General features: G+C 44.6%; 1 protein-coding gene across 15 annotated transcripts in view; it reads left to right on the top strand.

The window, feature by feature from the left end:
* BBX (BBX high mobility group box domain containing) overlaps positions 1–19233 on the top strand; it is a 136588-nt gene that overhangs the window by 18354 nt on the left and 99001 nt on the right. Inside the window, exon 1 of one of the 15 annotated variants that reach the window (XM_084528923.1) lies at positions 13136–13348. The exons of the other annotated variants lie outside the window; for them this stretch is intronic. Coding sequence (XP_084385049.1) covers positions 13292–13348 — 57 coding nt within the window. The 5' untranslated portion in view covers positions 13136–13291. Of the gene's footprint in view, positions 1–13135; positions 13349–19233 lie in introns of those variants that run through there. 15 annotated transcript variants of the gene reach the window in all.

The following is a 19233-nucleotide window of genomic DNA, read 5'->3' as shown; positions in this document are numbered from 1 at the left end:
AGAGGGAGGGGAGCAAATAGTGGTACCTGGGCCGTCCTGGCAAGGCGTTGGCTCTATCTCACCTCTGGGGTGCACAGGGTGTGTCCTGTAGTCCCCGCATCTTTCACAGAGCTCCTCTCCATCTGGGTTTCCTGGGGTGCAGAGTGGGATGCACAAGGACAGCTGTGAGGAACATCGCGGTGTCATCCAGGTGCAGTCAGAGCACAGGCACAAGTTGGTTTGAGAAGGATCCTCAGCCCAGGTGTTGTCAGAGATTGTTGCAGACACTTCCAAACATGGACTTGTAAGTTAATTGTCAGGCTATTGGGACTTTAAAAGTATGTGGGAGGAGATAAAGGGGGAGGAATATCAAAGCTATCAGAGACAACCCTGCTGTTGAAGTTGCCAGGGAAGCTCATGAGGGTGTAAAACTTTTTATCTGAGAGCACACAATTTGTGTCCCTTAGGTATGCTGTGCCAACTTGATTCGTTGCCTGACAATTTGTCATTGTTTCACTCTTTAAGAAAAATGCATTCTGCTTATGGATGAAAGGGGACATTCCTGCTGCATTTCCTTTGGCTATGGGGCTGTAATTATTGTTCTTTGGTTTATTTATGAGTTATTGAGGCCTTTGCTGAAGACAATTTGCTTATGACGTCAGAAAGTTGTTCCTGTTTTGAGCCTGACAGTTTTTCCCCTTACTAGAAGGAAGTCCCGAGGAGTTCAGTTTTCTACAGTTGGCATGAATACAGTGTGGTAAATCTCCACCAGGTTCAGCGAAGATATTTGGGAGGCATGTGGGTGGTGAAAGTGCTCCTCAACTGTTCTTGCATTTCTATGCATCTGTGACAACTCACTGAGCTCTGAGAACAAAAAGGAGCGGGTTCATTGGGGCTGGTGATCAGGTTCATGGATTCACATCATCCGTGCTTCTCTCTGCATTTTCATTTTTTGTGATCTGCAGTGGCAGATGTTTTGCTTAAATAGAGAACCTCACTTTTGCTCTGTCCTTTGCAGCTGCTGTTGTCTTTTGCACCTCCAGGAAGTAGGTGTGACTGCTCACTTGTCTTGAGCGGCTGTAGACAAGGTGTAAGATGTGAGGATGGAGATCCAGGGACCTTCACCCGCTTGTTCCCGCATTGAAAAAGTTCTCCTGTTCCAGTTCTTGTTCTTCTTTGGAGAATTTTAGTAGTTTGTGAAGTCCTCCACATATGGTAGGGCATGGAGGGGAATGACAAGGGGGAAAAAAACATTAGCTAGAAATGAACTGTCAACTTGCAGTTAAGTGATCACGTAGGATCAGGTCTTCTGGGAGAACTGGACAGGTGTTATTGCCATGTTAAAAGTTAAGCAAATATGTAATTCCTTATAAGACTAAGATTATTATTGGGTTTAAGAATTGCACCTGACTACATGGATTTTCAGCCTAAATTCATATTTCTATGTGGAGTCTATTTCAAATATGTGAAATTTACTGTTGGTGACAAGTATTTGATCACAGTGTTATTTTAAACTTGGATGCATCAGCAAAGAGCCTGTCCAAAACTTAGGATTCTTGACAGCTATTTAAATATTTAAAACACTCTCCATGTGATTACTAGATCCAGCGGTTCAACTATATAAACAATGCTAGGAATAATGAACCAGAAAATATTCAAAATAGCATACCCTCTCCATAAATATTTCTCTCTCATTTTAACATTCACTATGGTGAAACTCAGGGAAAGTAATTCCTAAATGTTTATTTGTTTTCACTGGCTTGCCGCTGAAATAGGCTTTCAGGGAAATCCATGGAGTCCCACAAGGTGGCAGGAGCTAACTGTTCTGCACCAGAGCTGTGGTCTGAAGGAAAGTCGAGGTAACGAATCAATTTCACCAATTGCATGCATTTGGATCATAAGCAATTTAGACCAAACATCAGAAACCCAGCTTGCACTTCTGAATAATTTAGGCAAATGGATAAGATTCTGTCCTCAAGAATGTTCCTTCAAAAAAAAAGAAGTTTGAGCATTCTTACTAAGTCAACAAGAAGGACCTTCGTTTTTACTCGGTGCTGCTGCTTTGCTTGTAATGTGTGCATCGTTGCTGCAGAGAGTGGGCTTGAAGCCCTGCAGCAGCTAGCTGGCATACAAGGCTCGCAGTTTAACAAATTGGCAGTGAGCATCTCCAGCATGCAGGCTCACCTTGACATGATGGGGATGTTGATCACGAGGACAGACACAGCAGCTGGGGCTGCAGGACTGCGCGAGTGAAGGAATCCTTTGCTGCTTTAATGAGGCCATAGAGATGTTTCTCTTGGAAACTGAAGGATCAAACCAGCATTGGAAATATCCAAGTGTGGGGATTACTGGAAGTCTTGAAAATAGCTTATCCTAATTAGTGAGACTGTAGGCTAGTATATAGTGCATCAGGCTGAAATGCAGGGGATTTATTTGCTGTCTTTTCACTGCCCCAGTCCCCTGGAGTTCTTGTTTCACCTTTTCTTGCTTTTGTTTCCATTTACCTGCTGGTGGTCTGCTCTCTCTTGAAACACTTCTGTGATCAGGTTGTGAGAAGCACCACCAAAGAAAGGGGTTAGTCAAGTATGTCTTGTCAAAGATGTCATTTGAGAGCCCTGTGGTTCTGTACTTACACTAGCTTCACCTTGCACTTTCGGTTCTAGGTCTCCTGTTGTAGGATCTCTCAGGCCTGCCTTAGAAGATAACCTGTGGACTTCTATGCTTTTAGTAGGCAGAAGTAACAGTTAACAAACAGTTAAGGTAAAGGAGTTGGCCCTGATTCCCTGGATAAGACTAGTTTTGAGACCTGTGAATCTCTTGATTGATATTAGGGGATTTTATATTCTTTAAATCTGTGAATGTCCTATTTTTATTTTTATTTTTGAACGAGAGGACAATTTTTATGTATTGGCCAGGTACCTCTGGGAACCTGAACAACCCCATGTCTGTGGACAGGCAATGCAATTCAGTAGGGCTACAGCAAAAATGAGTACGGTTAGGAAAGGTATCTATTAGACAGACATTAAGAGTAGAAATAGTTCAACTCCTATATGAAATTAAAGTTTCTTCTTTCCCAGTCAATTTTGCATTGCTATGTTGTAGGAAAAAAAAAAGTCTAAGTCTATAGATACACCTGGAGTAGCCACCTGGGGTGAATTGAGTGACAATATTCCCATGCCTGTCTATGAAATGGTGGTGGTGCTGTTTTTTTTGTTTTGTTTTGTTTTTTAGCGATATTAGAAAAAAAAATGAAGAGCCTTTGGAGTGACTTACGGACTTTTTGCACTCAAATGTAGTAAAATTGGCCAGTAGAATACCTACCTGCTTTACTGACTGGGGGACACAGGAGGAGATGTAGAGGTGCATGTTCTCAGCGACTGTTGTAAAGGAGTGGCATATACCATTATCTTGCCAAATAGTGTAGCTTCAGAAATGTTTCTTTTTATGCTCCAATTTGCAGGAATGCATGAATGTAGGAAATGATTCAGGTTGGTCCTAACAGGAAATAACTTTAGTGCATGCATTCAGGTATTTATTATTTTGAAGTGAAAATGTTGTGATTTCCAGTGGTTGCTCTTCTCACCTGCCCTGCAGTTTGAAAAGAATTTTAGGTCTTATTTTCCTAACCATTATTTTAGGATGTTTATGTAAATAATTACGTAAATATTCAGCATTTGATGAACATACTACTGAAATCTGTGATATGCACTTGAAAAGATGTATCATTTAAACAGTTGCATGCCAGTAGGATTGGACTGATTTTTCTATTAGAACTCAGGTGGAATGACTATCAGCTGTGAATTATTAAGCAGTTATTGAAAGAAACTTTGCTATATTTGTCACTAGTGCTTTCTGAAATTTTCAGTCATGCAAGTGAGATGCTTTGCTCCTGTTACAACTCAGTGAGAAGCAACAGAGTGCTTATGCTGACTTGCAATACTCGGGAAAAGAAACACCACGTACCTGTATGTACACATGATGGAAGAAGCTAGTTTTAAACTTGAATTGATCAAGGTGTTTGGTGTTTAATAAGGTTTTAAAATGTTATTTGTCTATACCCCAACCCTGTGGACCTTGATGGGCTTGCAGGGCATATGGTATTGGTGCATGTTCAGAGTTCTATGGCACGGTGAAGTTTGAGCCCTGCTGGTCTTTGTTCATAGAAAGTCAGTGGTTGGGGCATGAGACAGAGCAACTTCAACTTCATCAGAGTGAATACAGAAAGAGACTGCAGAGTGTATAGCAGCACATCTTAGTGGCCAGAATGGTAGCTTCCCAGAGAACAATAGACACTGGGTGGTGTTTCTCAGCTGTGATGTTAAAAAAAAAAAAAAAAAATTAAAAAAAAATCACAAGAGAATTTTTTCTTGGTGGTGTACTTAACTGTTAGAATAAACTGGGTGGCCTGATAAAGATTACAGGATGGTTTGGCAATTGATTGCTCTTGCTGTGTAACTCCAGTTAATCACGGTGTTATTAGCAGAAATGAGAGGTGGGGAGGACTACACAGGACGTGTGCCTTGCCAGGGTAAATATGTTCTTCCAGGAAACCCGGGGTCTTCCTTCCATATCTGCCAAGCTCTGTCTTTAAAGTCTCAGCTATTCTGTTGATTTTAGTTAATTCGGGGACAATTGAAGTCATCCCATCCACTAGATCCCCTACCGAGGTGCTGAGTGCTTTCTCTTCTCCATGAACTCCTTGGGAATGCAGGGCATCGCTGGCCTGTGTTAAATGCCCAACACAACTATGGAGTCCAGAAAGACAAACAGGCAGATATACTGCCTGTTTATTGGCAAGGCCAAGAGTTGTCTCTGTCCCTCCCAAGTGTGTTTTGCAGTTGGATTTGAGGAAGCTTGAGATCTAGGCAGTTGGCTGCGCAGGACCCAGGGTCTTTCCAAAAAGTCAAAGGACTGTTTACTACCAGCTTTTTAGAAGCACCTCCTTTAAATGGAGCATTTTCAAGTCCAACCTGGCATAACGTCAGACCCTAAGGGTACGTCTACATTGCAGACTGCTGTGCTGTGTAGTTTACCTGAGCGTGCCTTAAATAAGGTAGAACAAGCATCAGAAGTGGTTTGGCAGTGATAGCACGGAGCTCTGCGCCCGCTAATTTAACTTGCAGTGAGTAAGGGTAAATTAGCTCACGCAGAGTGCTGGGATGCTGCAGCGGCTGCTCCTTGTGCTGGCTTAGTTTATTTAAATCTGGTTTCGGTGTCTAGGAGCATGGGGCTGCTGAAACCACCTGCAGTCATCGGTGCCAGTCCCTGGTGCTCGGTGCCATATGCAAGGAGGGCACGTTGTGGACGCCCCTTTGGGATGCAAGATCTGGTTGGGCTGCATGAACAGCTCTTCCTACCCTAGCAAGTTGCAAATCCTGTTTATGGATTTCTTTTATAACACTGGGTGTTGAAAACAGTGCTTTCTCTTGGGAGATTATTATTCAATTAACTTGGTATTTATTTTGATACTAAGATTTGTTGCGGTTATTGAAAGAGCAAACTCATTGGGGATGAACTCGGTTGATCAGAGGGCCTGTTCCTGGGTTTTATAGGAGTGGGAGTGGCAAGGGAGGACCAGTGCATTTCCTTTGGTGCTCAAGCTAGAGTTTTTACTCTGTTCTTCCACTTTCCCTTAAAGAAGCCACAACTGGCAACGAAAATCCTTAAGTAAGCATGTGAAATACAGGAGTCAGTCAGCGCTGCAGCCGAGCTACCTGCATTTATCTCAACTATCAGCAGCAGAGTGCCAGTCAGTGGAGTGTCTAGGAGGTGGTGTTGCCACCTGCTCAAACAGATCAAGCTGGTCTTCTAGTGACTTGAAGGAAGTCAGGTACGTCCACGTGACAAGAAGCTGTAAATGTGGTGACTAAACTAGTAAGTGCTCCAGTTGTTGGGCCAGGCCTTGTGTTCCTGCAGCAGCGTGAGCCTTCAAGGCAGTGTATAGCTTTCTTCTCTTGCCAGTCTTATGCAGAGAATGTAAGATTAAAACAAATAAATAAATCACTACAGCAATTACAGTGTTGAGTATTTAAGTGTCCGTAGTTGGGAAATCGTGTGTGTCCGTGTGGTTTGTACACCACAGTGGTCTACAAGTGACACCGTTGAGTTTGCAATCTGCACGCACACACAAGTCAAGAGATCACGTTATAATCGTGGGATCATTTTGACAACAAACTGAGCACTGGGGAAGGCATTGAACTCCTCCAAGCTGCTTGTTAAAGCAGTCTTTTCCATTTCTCACTTAAACTCAGCACTGCAGCCAGCAGCTGCCCGCACCCCTGGCCTTCTCCTTTTCTGTACTGGCAGGTCCATGGAGCATCCAGGGATTGAGGCAGGGGCTTAACCACAGCAGCCGGAGGCTTTTCCATCTCCTGTGGGCTATCGTACCTCTCTGGGACAGGTTAAATGCATGGATAGCGGAAGTGGCAGTGTGTACCCTCTGGCTGCTGTGTTTCACCGTGTGAGGTCTTCATGGAAACAGCCGTTCTTGTTAACCTGCCTTACACCTCAGGCGTGCAGGACGGGTGCAGGAACAGGAGAACCCGTCACTGGTGAGCCAGTGTTTTACCCTAACAACTGGAGCCTGCGTTGCTTTCCTGCATAGATCAAGGACGTCGTTGGGATCTGTAAAGCATTACATCCTTTGGTAATGGGAGGCCTGGCCTAAACCAATGATTTTTTCTTCCTGCAAATCAAAACCAAAATAACCTTTGGCCTTTCCCTAATTCACAATACATGGATGCTATTACTCTGCTAAATTTATCCAGGCAGGTAGCTAACGTGCAGAGTGGTATCTACGTTCCTTGTGTTCGGGCTGGAGTGGCAGGAGGAGCCCCACCCCTCATCTGTGGTGTCCCACAGATGTGTTTTAGGCTTGAATGCAGGAGGCCTGTACGATTTTCCTTGATGAAGAGGTTTGCTGCATTTGGGCGTGCACCAATTAGTACTTTTCATAGGACTTTTTCACTTTTTATGGCTGAACCTGGAAACATTGCTGTGGATATTTTTTGCATGTTTTGTGGGGGCTTTTTTGCTTGTTTGAAATGTCAGTTTACAGTGTTGGTAATCTGTTTTGTGTTTTTGTAGTAAAGTTAAATGTTGCATAATAGAAACTTTTTTTTTTTTTAACTTTAGATTCCCACACAAACACTGGGGAGAAAAACCACAGACCAAAAAAGAAAATGCATGCTTTTTTGATTGAATGAGAAAAATGACTCATTGAGTTTTAGATAGTGTGCTGGCAAAACACAGAGAAGCTCGTAGCTGGAGAGGAACGGGTGATAGCCACCAGTTCACAACTCAGGATTCAGAGGCAGGTCTTTGGATGGGAGTGGACATTATGGTGAGAGATATTAAAGCCAGCGCGTGCTCCGGTGCATGAAACCGTAAGCAATGTTTATTACTGAAGATGAAACGATGGGTTGTTTTTAAAGCCAGCTTGCTATTAGCCAAGGCTAATTAATGGCTTAGCAGGAGCACTTGGAGTTCAGTTAGTTCGTGAGCACGGGGAGGAAGTCGTGGTTGGAGAAAAAGGAGCAGCTAAAGGCTGGGTGATGCTCATCTCATTGATCCACCGTGGTGGCTGGTCCTTGGCCATGGTCATGACTGTCACTACAGGAGTTTAGCCATAGTGGGGCTGCCAGTCAGGTTTTATTCAGACTGGTGAGGATCTGTTGTCGCGGATGACAGCCCAAAATGAAGCTAGGTTTCAGGATTTCAGTGGATGGGATACCAGTGGGACCAAGCTCCAGAAAATCTGATTTTGCAGCACTCTGGCTCTGGAAGGGACGTCTCACATTGCACTTGATCACTGTCTTAATTATTAACATTCAGCTACGTGCCAAACTCAGGCTTTCTGATGTGCAAGCTAATACTGTAACATGAAAAAACAACCGCAGTGTGTGTGTGTCCTGTATACAGAACTCAGGCTGTGACAGTGGTTTTCCAGCACTTCATTAAAGTAACTTAAATTTGAAAGATTTACTTTTAAATGTTTCAAGATTGGAATTCAGTGAAGCACTCAGTGGATGAGGTGTGAAGTTGGAGGAAGTTTTTCTGAAGATGACAAGATTTGGCCCAACCACTGAAGGATTCTGTGAAAACTCTAAAGGAAATCATTCAAGTAAATAGTTGTGTGTAGTGGCTGTTTCTAATTGGGCTTGATGTTTTATTACAGTTAGTTTTCCATTTAGGAGGGAAGATAGGAACCATAAAACTTAATGCAAATTAGCGGAGCAAAATGGCTTTCTTTCTAACTGCTCTTTGAACCTTTGTATGTCTTTTAAGAATATGCTTACAGAATTGCAGCAGTACATCTAGGAAGAAAAGGGGATTTTCTAAAATTATTTTTTAAGTAAAATAGAAGTATGTCTTCTTAATTGTTTCTAGTCAGAGAACTCACAAATAGAGGTTTATACCAATGCAGTTTTCTTCTCGAAAAGTCTGTTTTGCATTTTAATCTCAGGGAGAACAGGTTTGGTGTTTTTTTTTTTTTGTTTGTGCTGCAGGTAATATGTGCTCTTACAGTGTGAGAAGTGAACTTGTGCATCTCTAAACTTCTTTTTGGAATAATAATAAAGCTAAAAAGGGGGCAACTGTGATAGGATTGTATTGTGTCGTGCATCAGGGTACCTTCTGTAAAGCAGAGGGGAGTAGGGAATTAACTTCTTGAGAGAACGATGCGGGGGAAGGAGGAGAAGGGCGAGCATGCTGCTGGCAGTCAGATTTTTGGCTTTGAAATTTTCTGCATTATGTGTGAACGATGCTTGCACCTGAAGTTGTTCTGACGCTGTGTGTGTAGCACGTAACGGGAAAGTGGCATCCAGGTGATGCAGATCTGCGGTTGCATGTATGCTGTTAGCATGCTGCAGAGCCTAGGATGCTGTTGTGTGTACGTGTGCATAGATGAAAATATTTGATAAAACTTCCAAGCAAACTGGAGATTCTGCTATTTCTGAACGCACGAGTTGTCGATGGTGTTTTTTGGAATGTTTTTTTAATGCGGATGAGTTCACTTACCTGTTCCGTCCTGTAGGGACTGTGTGCATCATGCAGAATGATGCAAGGGGTGGATTGGGAGATTGTATCCGTTGTGAGTTGAGTAGTGACTTTGTTTCGAATTAGAGATAAATACTATATTTGTTCGTGGGATTGGAATAAAATATGAAGCTTAGTGGAGATCAAAATTTATTGATATTGCTGCAAACTCTGTATGCATATGAGCACCATTCTCGTATGAATTTTATAGGAGCCAAGATTAACTGGTGTTGCAAACTTGATTGATGGGAGAATTGTTTGCGTGTCGTAATGGACAGTCACTTCCAGGTTATGTTTTTGAGTCTTTCAGACATACTCAAAATGATTGGTTGCTCCCCTTTGCTGTTATATTTCCTTGCTGGTTAGTGGGAGAAAACTTTGAACCATGCAAGATTCATCAGTATTATTTTTTCCTTTTGTACCTTCTTTCATCAGGTCTTCCTCATCTTGGTGTCTAAGTAATCCTAATGTTTGTAAAGCAGCAGAGTAACAGGCCAGGAGAAGTCAGCCTTTCAGCTCAGAATACAAGAGTAGTGCTGGCACGAGCAAATGTGGGACCAAGATACCTCCTGTTTTGCTTTGTTTGTGCTGTGTTTTTTGTCATTGGTTTTGTTTTTCACAGAGACAGTTTGGTGTCTAATCTCTCTATTTGTCTCTAATGTGAGGGATGAGGGATGAGAAATTACCAAATATAAACAGATTTTGACAACTGTGGTTTTATCAAAAAAAAAAAAAATCAAGTTAATAGTGAAACTGTACAGAACTAGTTAATTGGAAGTGCATTAATTTCTAATAGTGTGTGAGTTTTTAATGCACAGGCGTGCATACACTTGCAAGTGCTTGCTATTTCCTACTTGCCTTCCTTCTGAGGTAGGTTTTTACCCTATTTAGTAGCAACAGGATGCTTATACATGTATGTTATGTTAGATGATCCTTTCTGATGCTTGTTTTCAAAAATTTATCTTCTCCCTGAAAGAAGAAAGTCGATGCAACTTAAGGTAATAAGTTTTCAACTTCTTTTGTTACTTTGAAAACATTGGTAGGGAAAAAAGGTATCCAGTAAGTGTATGGATACCTGAAATAAACTAATTTAAGCCTACCAACAACTGACTAAACTTCATAGTCACTTCTGCAGCCCCCCCAGGAAATAGCAACCACAGTGTAGAAACTGCTGATCTAATGCGGTATCTACACTGAAGCCAGAGACCTCTGGACAGGGTAATAATGCTTGCCAGCACAGATAGTGACAGGAGCCTAACTGGTTGGTAGTATTAAGCACAAACTGCTTCACTTGGAGAAGACTTGTAGAGTCGGGCTCCTGAAATGGTGAACTTTGATTCAAAATGTATTTGTTGTTTTGATGACCTCGGCCAAGGCAGCTTGGGAGGGGCAAAGATGCAGAGAATAATTATTTGGAAGTACAAGCAGATGTTACTCTAGCTTCTCAAGGAAGCTTTTTACGTAAAATGACAGAGTTAAAGAGATGGAGCTTTTTGTACTGAAAACAACGTAATGCTTCAGGCAGTGTTTCCCCAGCTTTGTCGTTGTATGACCTGTCATCTTAGGGATCACGTCCATTCAGTAGTAAGAGGCTGATGAGTAAGAGACTGATAGAGGGAGGTCTTCCAGAACACTAGCAATAAATGGTTTGCAAAGTAAATAGCAAAAGTTACTTACAGATGTGTATGAGAGCGTTTTAGTTTGTTACAGTGTCAGGATAAAATCAGAGCGTATTTTTAACCTCAATAATGTCTTAAGTGATTTGTTAGCTCATAAATTGTCTAATGATTTTTAGTTACGAAGGATACATTTTTTTTTTTTAAGTGCTTCTGGTTTTCTGGGTAGCTGGAATAAATTGTCTTTGACTGTTGTGTCAAGACTGCCAGAGACTGGTCTTACGTATCTCTTGAAGTACTCTGTCTGGTGTACATGTATGCCTGAAGTGAGGAAAGGAGGCTAGCACACTAGCAACAGCATACCTGGCCAGCATTTGTGGCAACTGACCAGTGTGCTTTCCAAAGTTTATCTGAGTTTGAATAGTAGGGAAGAAACATTGCTCTGTGCTGTAGACTCTCCCTTGTGCAAAGCAGAGGTAGAAAACAGCTTCTCTGAAATACACAGGAGAAGTCTGGGACGGGATGTGGGCTTGGGAGCTCTTTTGTTTCTGGTGGACTCCCAGAGCTGTGATGAATGGTGCTGCACAGGTGGTGGTTTCTGATTTGAAGAGAAGCACAGGCTTTCATGTAACAACAATTATATCAGAAAAGGTTTGGGATCGTCTTTTCTGCTCCTCTCTCAAGTTATGTACCTACCTGTATTTTAGCTTTGCCAGCTGGTTTGTCCACACACCACCACCAGAATAGCACCCCATGTGGTTTTTGTGGACTCTTGGTTTTGTTTCTTGCTAAATCTGTTCAGATGAGTGTATCAATTACACTCCTAGTTCCAATACACCTTTGCTTTCAAAATACATCTTAGCGAGGAAGAAGCTGTGTACCACTCCAGTGCTAATAGTTTCCCAAAACTAACGAGTAAGTTCTGGAGGTGAAACCAGAGTGTTTCAGCACGTGCAGCAAGAAGGATAAAGCTGCTGAACTGCATGTGTCGAGGTTCAGGTGGCTGGGACCTGGTGTGTTGCTGCTCACAGCCTGGCCGGCCTAGTCCGCATGCTGAGATGTAGGTTGCCTTCAGTCTCCTTGCGGCTCTGCTGACGCTGCTGCTGCTGCACCTGAAGATGCTGCTGCAATGAGGCTTTGCATCCACTGCTGTCAGAGCTGAGTGCTCCATCAGAGGAGCTGTAGCTGGGGATGTACATCTGCATAGGTAACCTGCAATTTACAGCCCGGTGAATTAAATTAACTGCAGTTGCCAAAAGCAGGCCGTGAGTCGCGGAGGCTGCAAACGAAGGCACAAGTCCTGTCTGGCCACTCTTGAAGTGAAGAGGGTCAGGCTCTGCAGCGAGGCGAGGAGAGCTGTGGTTATGCCTCCGTACTGTGGGCATCTCTGCGCTGTTCCCTGTGCTTTTATCTGAAAAGCGCTGAGAAGCTCCTTGAGGAAATCCTGTCTGTCCCTCCGTGTGGCCTCTGCACTGTCCTTACTCAGGCTGCACAAAGACAAGGAAAGAATGAGGTGGCAGGATGATGGCTGAAAAGCAATGTCAAGTGCTAGCTGATGATCAGCGAGATCTGCTTTTGTGTATTGGCAAGGGGTAAGCCAGCTCGGCCTGCTTGCAGGGAAACAGCTGGCTTGGTCTGCAGACCGAGCATAGGAAATACTTCGAAGTAGGGGTCAAAAAAGTGAACAAAACACAGTGGATTTTAAAACAGTCATTAAATACTTTGTTTAAAGTTGCTGGGTTTCATAATGCTCAGGAGTGGGATCTCCCAGATGTGCGTTAGGGACATGTCACCGGCTCCTGTACTGAGCAGGCAAGAGGAAGTCACTGAAAGAAATGGTAAAGCGCAAATTGCTCGGCTGTCCTGCTTCTCTTTGCACTTTTCCTGTCAGTACTAGCGTAGAGGGTGTCAGACGGGGCTTTAAATGCTGTGAGGACTCTCAGTGATTTGCTGGCTTGGGTTTGTGTTCATTTTCGTTTTCTCCCCGCAACACAAAGTACCTGTATGTCTTGTGGTGCCGAGCTGGTGAGGGGAGAGCGTTCAGAGCCGAGCACAGCAAGCGTTGGGTGGGAATGCTCCCCCTGCCGATCCCGTCTCACTCAGGAAAAAGTGTAAACAATCGGGGATGTCTGCTTTCCCCTTCTGGGCATCGCCCAGGCTCTGCCTGTGTGTTGGGAACACCCGCTGGCACCCCGTTTGCCATTTGGGGCTTTAATTCTTCTGTGGAAACAGCGGCTGACGGCTCCCACCGAAGCCCGCCTGCCTCGCCGTGCATCCTGTTGGCTCAGCGTTGACGTTCCGCTTTCTCCACCATCCCCAGCAGGGTCTGCGGGGTGCTGTGTGGAGGCCTCGCACCCCGCTCGGCTCCCCGGGATCCCGCTGCTGCCATGCGAGAGGCTGGCGGAGCCGGGGCTGGCATCCAGCGGGGCTCGGCCGCGCTGCCAGGAGGGAGCTCGGAGCAGCCAGCCCGGGCTGCGCTCCGCCCCGTCGGCGCTGCTGAGGTCAGCTTCCTGCTGCTCGCTTTCCTCCGAGCACGGCTACTCCTCCCATGAAGGAGAGCGAGATTTCCCCGAGTCCGGAGAGCTGGTCCTCACGGGCGGCCGCCAGGCCAGGCGGGCAGCATCGTGGGGCTCCTGCGGCGTAGCGGGAGGGCAGGCGGCATGGTGGGCAGGCTGCCGGGCCGCCCGGACAGCCCCGCGACCTGGCGGGCGCAGGAGGTGAGTGCCAGCCTCGCGTGGCGTGGGCGCTGGGGTCGCCGGAGCTATAGCTCCAGGAGCCGGGCACCACCCGAGTGGCCGCCGCCCGGGGCTCCCCGCCGAGATGCTTCAGCTCCTGCTGGTGTGGTGACAGAGCGCCTTCAGGAAGCGCTGGGTCTCGCTGCAGCAAAGGACTGTGGTCAATAAAAGTTTACGGTGTGTAAACTTGTTTTTCTTTCACCGAAAAGCGCGGATAAACGTGACAAACGGAGCTGTAAAGGACGGGCGATGCAGGTAAAGTTCACTCCAAACAGCTTAGGGCAGACGCGCTCAGGTACTTTGACAACTTTCAGATGGGCAGAATAATGCCAGAAAGAGACTGTACAGCCTTTTAGCTGTGACTGCGGGTCTAGGATCATGTGGTATGCTGCAGGAATGACACAAATCGTGTAATGTTTGTAAATAAAGTTCCAGGTAGGAAAAACAAACCAAACCAAACATTGTTAAAAATATATTTTTTTACAGTTGCCAAGCATCCCACAGGGGGAAGCCAGCTTGGTTGAGAGAAAGGAGAGTGCTTGGAAGAATATATCAGCTAGAAAATGGGTAACTTTTTTTTTCCTAAAGAAAAGCTTTTTCTAGTGTTGCTTTTACTTTTCATCATTTTTGTATTACATTTTTCTCTATAAAGTCGATGATGTAAACATCACAAGTTCTTTAACCAACTTCTAGCTTTTTAAACAGGTTCTCAACATCCCTTCTAACGTAGCTCTAAAATCAGTAGTCCGTAGCTGGTAGCACTTTGCTGTTTATTTTGCATTGTGGCATCCTTCATTTGCCTGCTGTTTGTCAGCGCACGTTGCCAGTCAGGTGAACAGGTGACCAGGGAGAATAGGAAGAAATGCAGGGCCTTGCTCAGGACCATGGGGGATGTGTCCCAGGCTCCGAGGCCTGCTCAGGGTTGCTTGCACTCTAGATCCAGGCCGGAGCATACCCCAGGCATCGCAGTTCTCTGTGACACAGAGTTTACTGCACTGGTTTTGCCATGAAGTGAAACAAATGTGGTCTTTTATCAGGATACGTAGGAGCGTATTTTGCTGGAGTGCTACTGGGCCACACTCATTTCTTGTACCATAACAGCTCTGTAGGTAACAGTACGGTCAGAGGAAAAACAGGCTGCATTCGCTGTCCAGTCGGTGGCCACCGCTGGGGGAGGAGCATTATAGGAAGTATGATAAAAATTTCCAGTCATGTGTGGCCCTGTATCTTGCTCGGTTCCAGGCGCTGGGGATGCTACCCTAATTGTTTTTGCCTCGGCGCGTTCTGTAAATTCACAGCTCCTACACCCGCTTCTTGCTAGAGACTTGTGCTCAAGAAATTAACCTTGTGCTATCTTGTCACTTGGAGGGATAAAGCCATGGTTAAAGGCGCCTGACGCACTGTCAGGGTGTTACAAAGATGATATGCCCCCATTTGTCTCAGTGTGTCAGCTCTGGAGATGATAGTTCAGAATATCCATACTAACATACTAATGTTTCCACAAGAAATGTGTGGGAAATGTGCTTGTCCTACAGGTGCAAGCCCATTTCCCATATGGGCCCAGGTACCCAGCTCTTCCTTGCTGAAGTTACCTTTTTTTTACTTGCTTCTTGCCTGCACAGACAGGCTGCAGCTCTGAGAACACAGGCGTGATGTCAAGCATCAAGCCCAGCAGCTGCTGGACTGCAGTGTGCCATTTCGCTCATTTTTGGACTTATTTTCAGTTATTTTCAGAATTGTTCTAACTCATAGGACGCTGCTGTAAAAATTCCAGTCTGTATCAGCAGAGCCAAAGCCCCAGCGCCTGTAACTGGTTTGTCAGCCTGGTCCATGGGTAGGGTCAAAACGTTTGCTGCTTCTATCACGTTTTGGCAAGCTGGCCTTCTGTTAGCTTGTGAACATTTGTTGCTTTATTTTGGAGTGAGCTGAAGGGACACAGGATGTTCTGCCTGCAAGTTCGACCCTTCCTCAAAAGAGAGATTGAAAAGGTGTTAATTAACGAGTGCTCTCTGTTCGTAGGCACGAAGAGAAGAGTGAGGGATATAGCTGCCAGAGTCTTTTTTCACCTCCAGTTCACTACCTGTGTAACGCTGACCCCATCTTCAACACAGACAGAAGATGCAATAAGTTATTTCAACTACAGCTCCCTGGCAAAGTGGATGAGGCTAATTTGACAGAGGTAATAGTGAAACGCCCACGCCTGAATTTGATGGAGATAACAGTGGGACACCATGTCTCATGGCAGCGCTGTTGCTGAAAGAAGCAGCCCCAGCCTCAGCTGCTTGCACACTACCCTGTGGGGCCGTGCTGGTGTTTCTGCAGTTGTGTAATGAACTGGGCTGGAGGAATGGTCATAGTTAATATCCGTGGGGTTTACTAGCTTAGCCTTTTCGTTCCACTGAAGGTGGAACTGACCAGTATCAGATGGATCCCTTCTCCAGTCTGATTCACGGCATGTTGTATGAACAGCTTCCTTGTCCCCAGATAAATTGGTCCAGGAATGCGGGGAATAGAAGCAAGGCAAGGGACAGGATTGCTTTTGCCTACAGAGTTGGCTTATGCTAGCTTAACTGCTTGTTGTGCTGGAGCATTAAGTGCAGGCTAAGTTAAAATGGAAGGGAAGAAGGACATATCCCCAGAAATGGGCCACTGCTGTCAATATTTGGTTTTGATGGGGATATGTATGCATCTTCTAAACAGAGTTTTTGCAGTCTGGATAGCTTCCAGTCTAGATAGCATCAGCTAGTTACTGATGCCGATGATAACATTGCAGTTGTGATGTTGCTTTTATCTTTCTCCCATGACCCTTTCTGAAGTAGGTGCTGCCTTGCAGAGCTTTCCTCCGTGTGACCCAGCCTAGCGAGCTGTGCTCGAAAGTCGCACGAGACTGTCAGTGAGTGTGTCTTAACAGGTGAGTTTAGCAAGGTGGCTCGGTCTGGATGCAGAATACGACAGTTTACTACGGATTCAAGGTGCTGGTTAATTTTTTTTTTTTTTTTTTTTTTTAAGTCCAGAGCTGGTGCACAGGGTTGCTGTGAATCACTTACATAATCGGTTACCCTGAAACTTTGGTGGCAGGGCATCTCTAAAGGAGAGAGTAGTTTCTCTTCTGCAGGCCTGTAAGAAGAGTATGTCGGTGGCTGGTACTTCAATTTTTTGTTTGTTTGTTTTTAACTAGCAGGGTGATTGTTGCTTGCATGGGACTTGTGGAGTTCAGGAAGTTTTAGTTAGTGGTTTTCAGGCTTTTGTTATGCGTGTTAGGTGCTGGCAAAAAGCAGCAACAAATATTTCTATGTGAACTCCCTGGGGCTGTGTTTTGGCTGGGGTAGCTGGATGTTACATCCCCAGATAAAGATCTTATTTTGAGATTCGCTCGTGTAGACCCGTGCGTTTGTTCAAGGCCTTGTTACCCTCCGCGAGACTCCATGCAAGTACAGGAATCCGTGCTCGTGGATTTTGACAAGGGATTAAAGGATTGGTGTTTGTTTTGGTTGGAAGTTGCTCAGATAGTAGAATTAGGAGTTGGAAATACCATCTCCACTCCTTCAGTTGCCCTACCAAAGTAAACTGAAAGCCCACAGCAAAATGCGGCGCGTTGGCTCCTCACGGGTTTTTGAATATTTCCGAGTATGTCAAGCAACAAAAAGATGCCGTCCAATGAAAACTTTACACAAAACAAAAACTGTGTTTGCAGGAGAGGAACAAAAGGAATGATAGTCTCAGGATGAGAAAGGAAACTTATTTAAATATTTGTATCAAGTTTGCACAGCAGGAAATTCAGTGGGCTTTTGTAAAAGCAGAAGGATTTCAAGGACTAGTTAAACAGTTGTCAGTTTGGTTTGGTTGTATCTTTCTTTTGAAGGGAAACTAAGTCTCACCTTCTTCTCTAAATGGAGAAGCTACTCAATGAGAGTAAGTAGCAAGAATAATGCTTTATAATGCTTTTTTATAGGGAAAAGTACAACAAAATGTGTGCCTACGTTTGGTGTGGGATGGCGTGGGCAGCCAGTGCGCTGTGCGGCTTCGGGATGTAGACAGCCAGCTAACCTGAGGTGAGATCCTGGCAGCATCCGAGCTGAGGGTTTTTTGGATGTGAAACTTGATTAGGAGGGAAATGGGAAATGTTCTTTTTTTTTTACGCAGCCCGAAAATATTCTGCCAGAACAATTGTGTGCGTTTTGAACCAAAGATGAGCAGGATCAACTGCAGAACAGAGGTGCTCAAAATGGATCCCTCCCTTTTCATCTGTTACATAGTTATTCTAATGTGAAGTGTTTTTGAAAATATTTTAACCTCCTGATACCATAAAATTGAAGTGGTGCCTTTATGCAGATGTTCAAGCAAAACATTTGTTTCCCAGACTAGCAATTCAAAAGTGAAACTGTCTGTAAGAGAAGTGAATATAATTTAATTGAGTTTTCCTGTTCCCAGCTGGCTACAAGAATGCGTGTTTTTAGAGCTTAAAGTGATAGTAATGTAGCTAAGTGTTCCACACTCTGCTAAATTACTTGCTTTTTGTAACTGATGGTGCTCCTTGAAGCTCAGTGATACGGGGAGTAACTCCAGCAGTAGGAATCAGCTGTGTAGATGCCTGGCAGTCGCTCAGGTAAAAGGGTGAGCCAATGCCATCTGGGCCTGTGTGCACTGACAAAAATTGCAGTTACCAGTAACACCTCCAGCACTGGTGGAACTTGATCAGAAAGTAGGTTCTTATTTCATCAAGGCCAATAGAGTTTGTAGGTTTAAGCTATTTCTTCCCCTGTTAAGGTTGCAAGAAGGCAGCCAGCTAGCCAGGCTCCATTTGAAAAAGGCTCTAAAAGTTTCTAGCAACACAGCTGAGGCCTTCCCCACTCTTCTGTTGTCCATTGTGTATTTAAAGTGTATAAGACTGTGGTGGAGACTTCCTGAATTAGATGCTGGGCTTTCAGTGAATGTCCAGCACTCCTTTTGCATGTTCAACAGTTTCCACTAAGGCTTGTGAGTCCTGAGTCTCCACCTGGAAACGTTTGCTGCAGGTATGGACATCCCCTGTCTGGCAGATGCCTGCTGAGACAAAGGATGTGAATCAATACATGGGTGAAGTGCTGGTGAGGCAGAGGAGAAGAGCCGCTTCGCAGCTGAGTTTTCAGAATAAGCAAATATGTTTTAAATATTATCAGTAATTTGCTGTGTTGCTTCTGATTAGATTTCCTGCACTATGAGTTGACAAATATAAAGCAGATAAATCCCTTGTGGCTAGCAGTTTTGAGAGAGGTATTTCAGCCTGTCCTGGAGGTCAGCAAGCCGGGGAGTGATGTCAGGGCAGTGCCCTTAGAGAAAGACATCTTTTGACTGATATTGTTCAGCTGATTTCTGCTACTGAGTAACGAAGACATAATGAGGGCCTGTCTTGAGATGCTTAGGCTTTGGTCAGTGATGTGTTTGTTTTAAGGTTGTCAACCTCCTGGAATCATACCTGGAAATAATTTGGGAAGCTTGTATTGTCTCTGCATGAACATAAGAGTATAACATGCTTGCTGTGTGAAACATCTCTGAATGGGGGGACAGCTACAGGTAACCAAAGCTCTCAGGTAGTCTGTGGGAGAAAGATTGTGGTCATCTTTTGGGGTGATCAGTATAACAAACCTTTCAGCAAAAGGAAACTGCCAACCCAGGTACTTGCAGTGCTATCCGAATGCAGCCATGCTTTCACTGATTAAGAAGTAACAGAAGCTCCAGAAAGAGCTTCACATGTTAATTTCCACGCGCAAAGGTAGGTAGGTACTTGAAGAGTGGCTGTGGCATTTTTTCTGCATTTTGTCTTTCTATTACAGTCTGCCAGTGTTAGTTTTCTTCTGCATGGCTACTTTGCAAACCAGACTGCTGTG

The sequence above is a fragment of the Aythya ferina genome (genome assembly GCF_964211825.1).
Source record: "Aythya ferina genome assembly, chromosome: 1".
Lineage (NCBI taxonomy): Eukaryota > Metazoa > Chordata > Aves > Anseriformes > Anatidae > Aythya > Aythya ferina.
The sequence above is the reverse complement of the archived record's forward strand: the minus strand, read 5'-3'. Positions and strand labels throughout refer to the sequence as shown.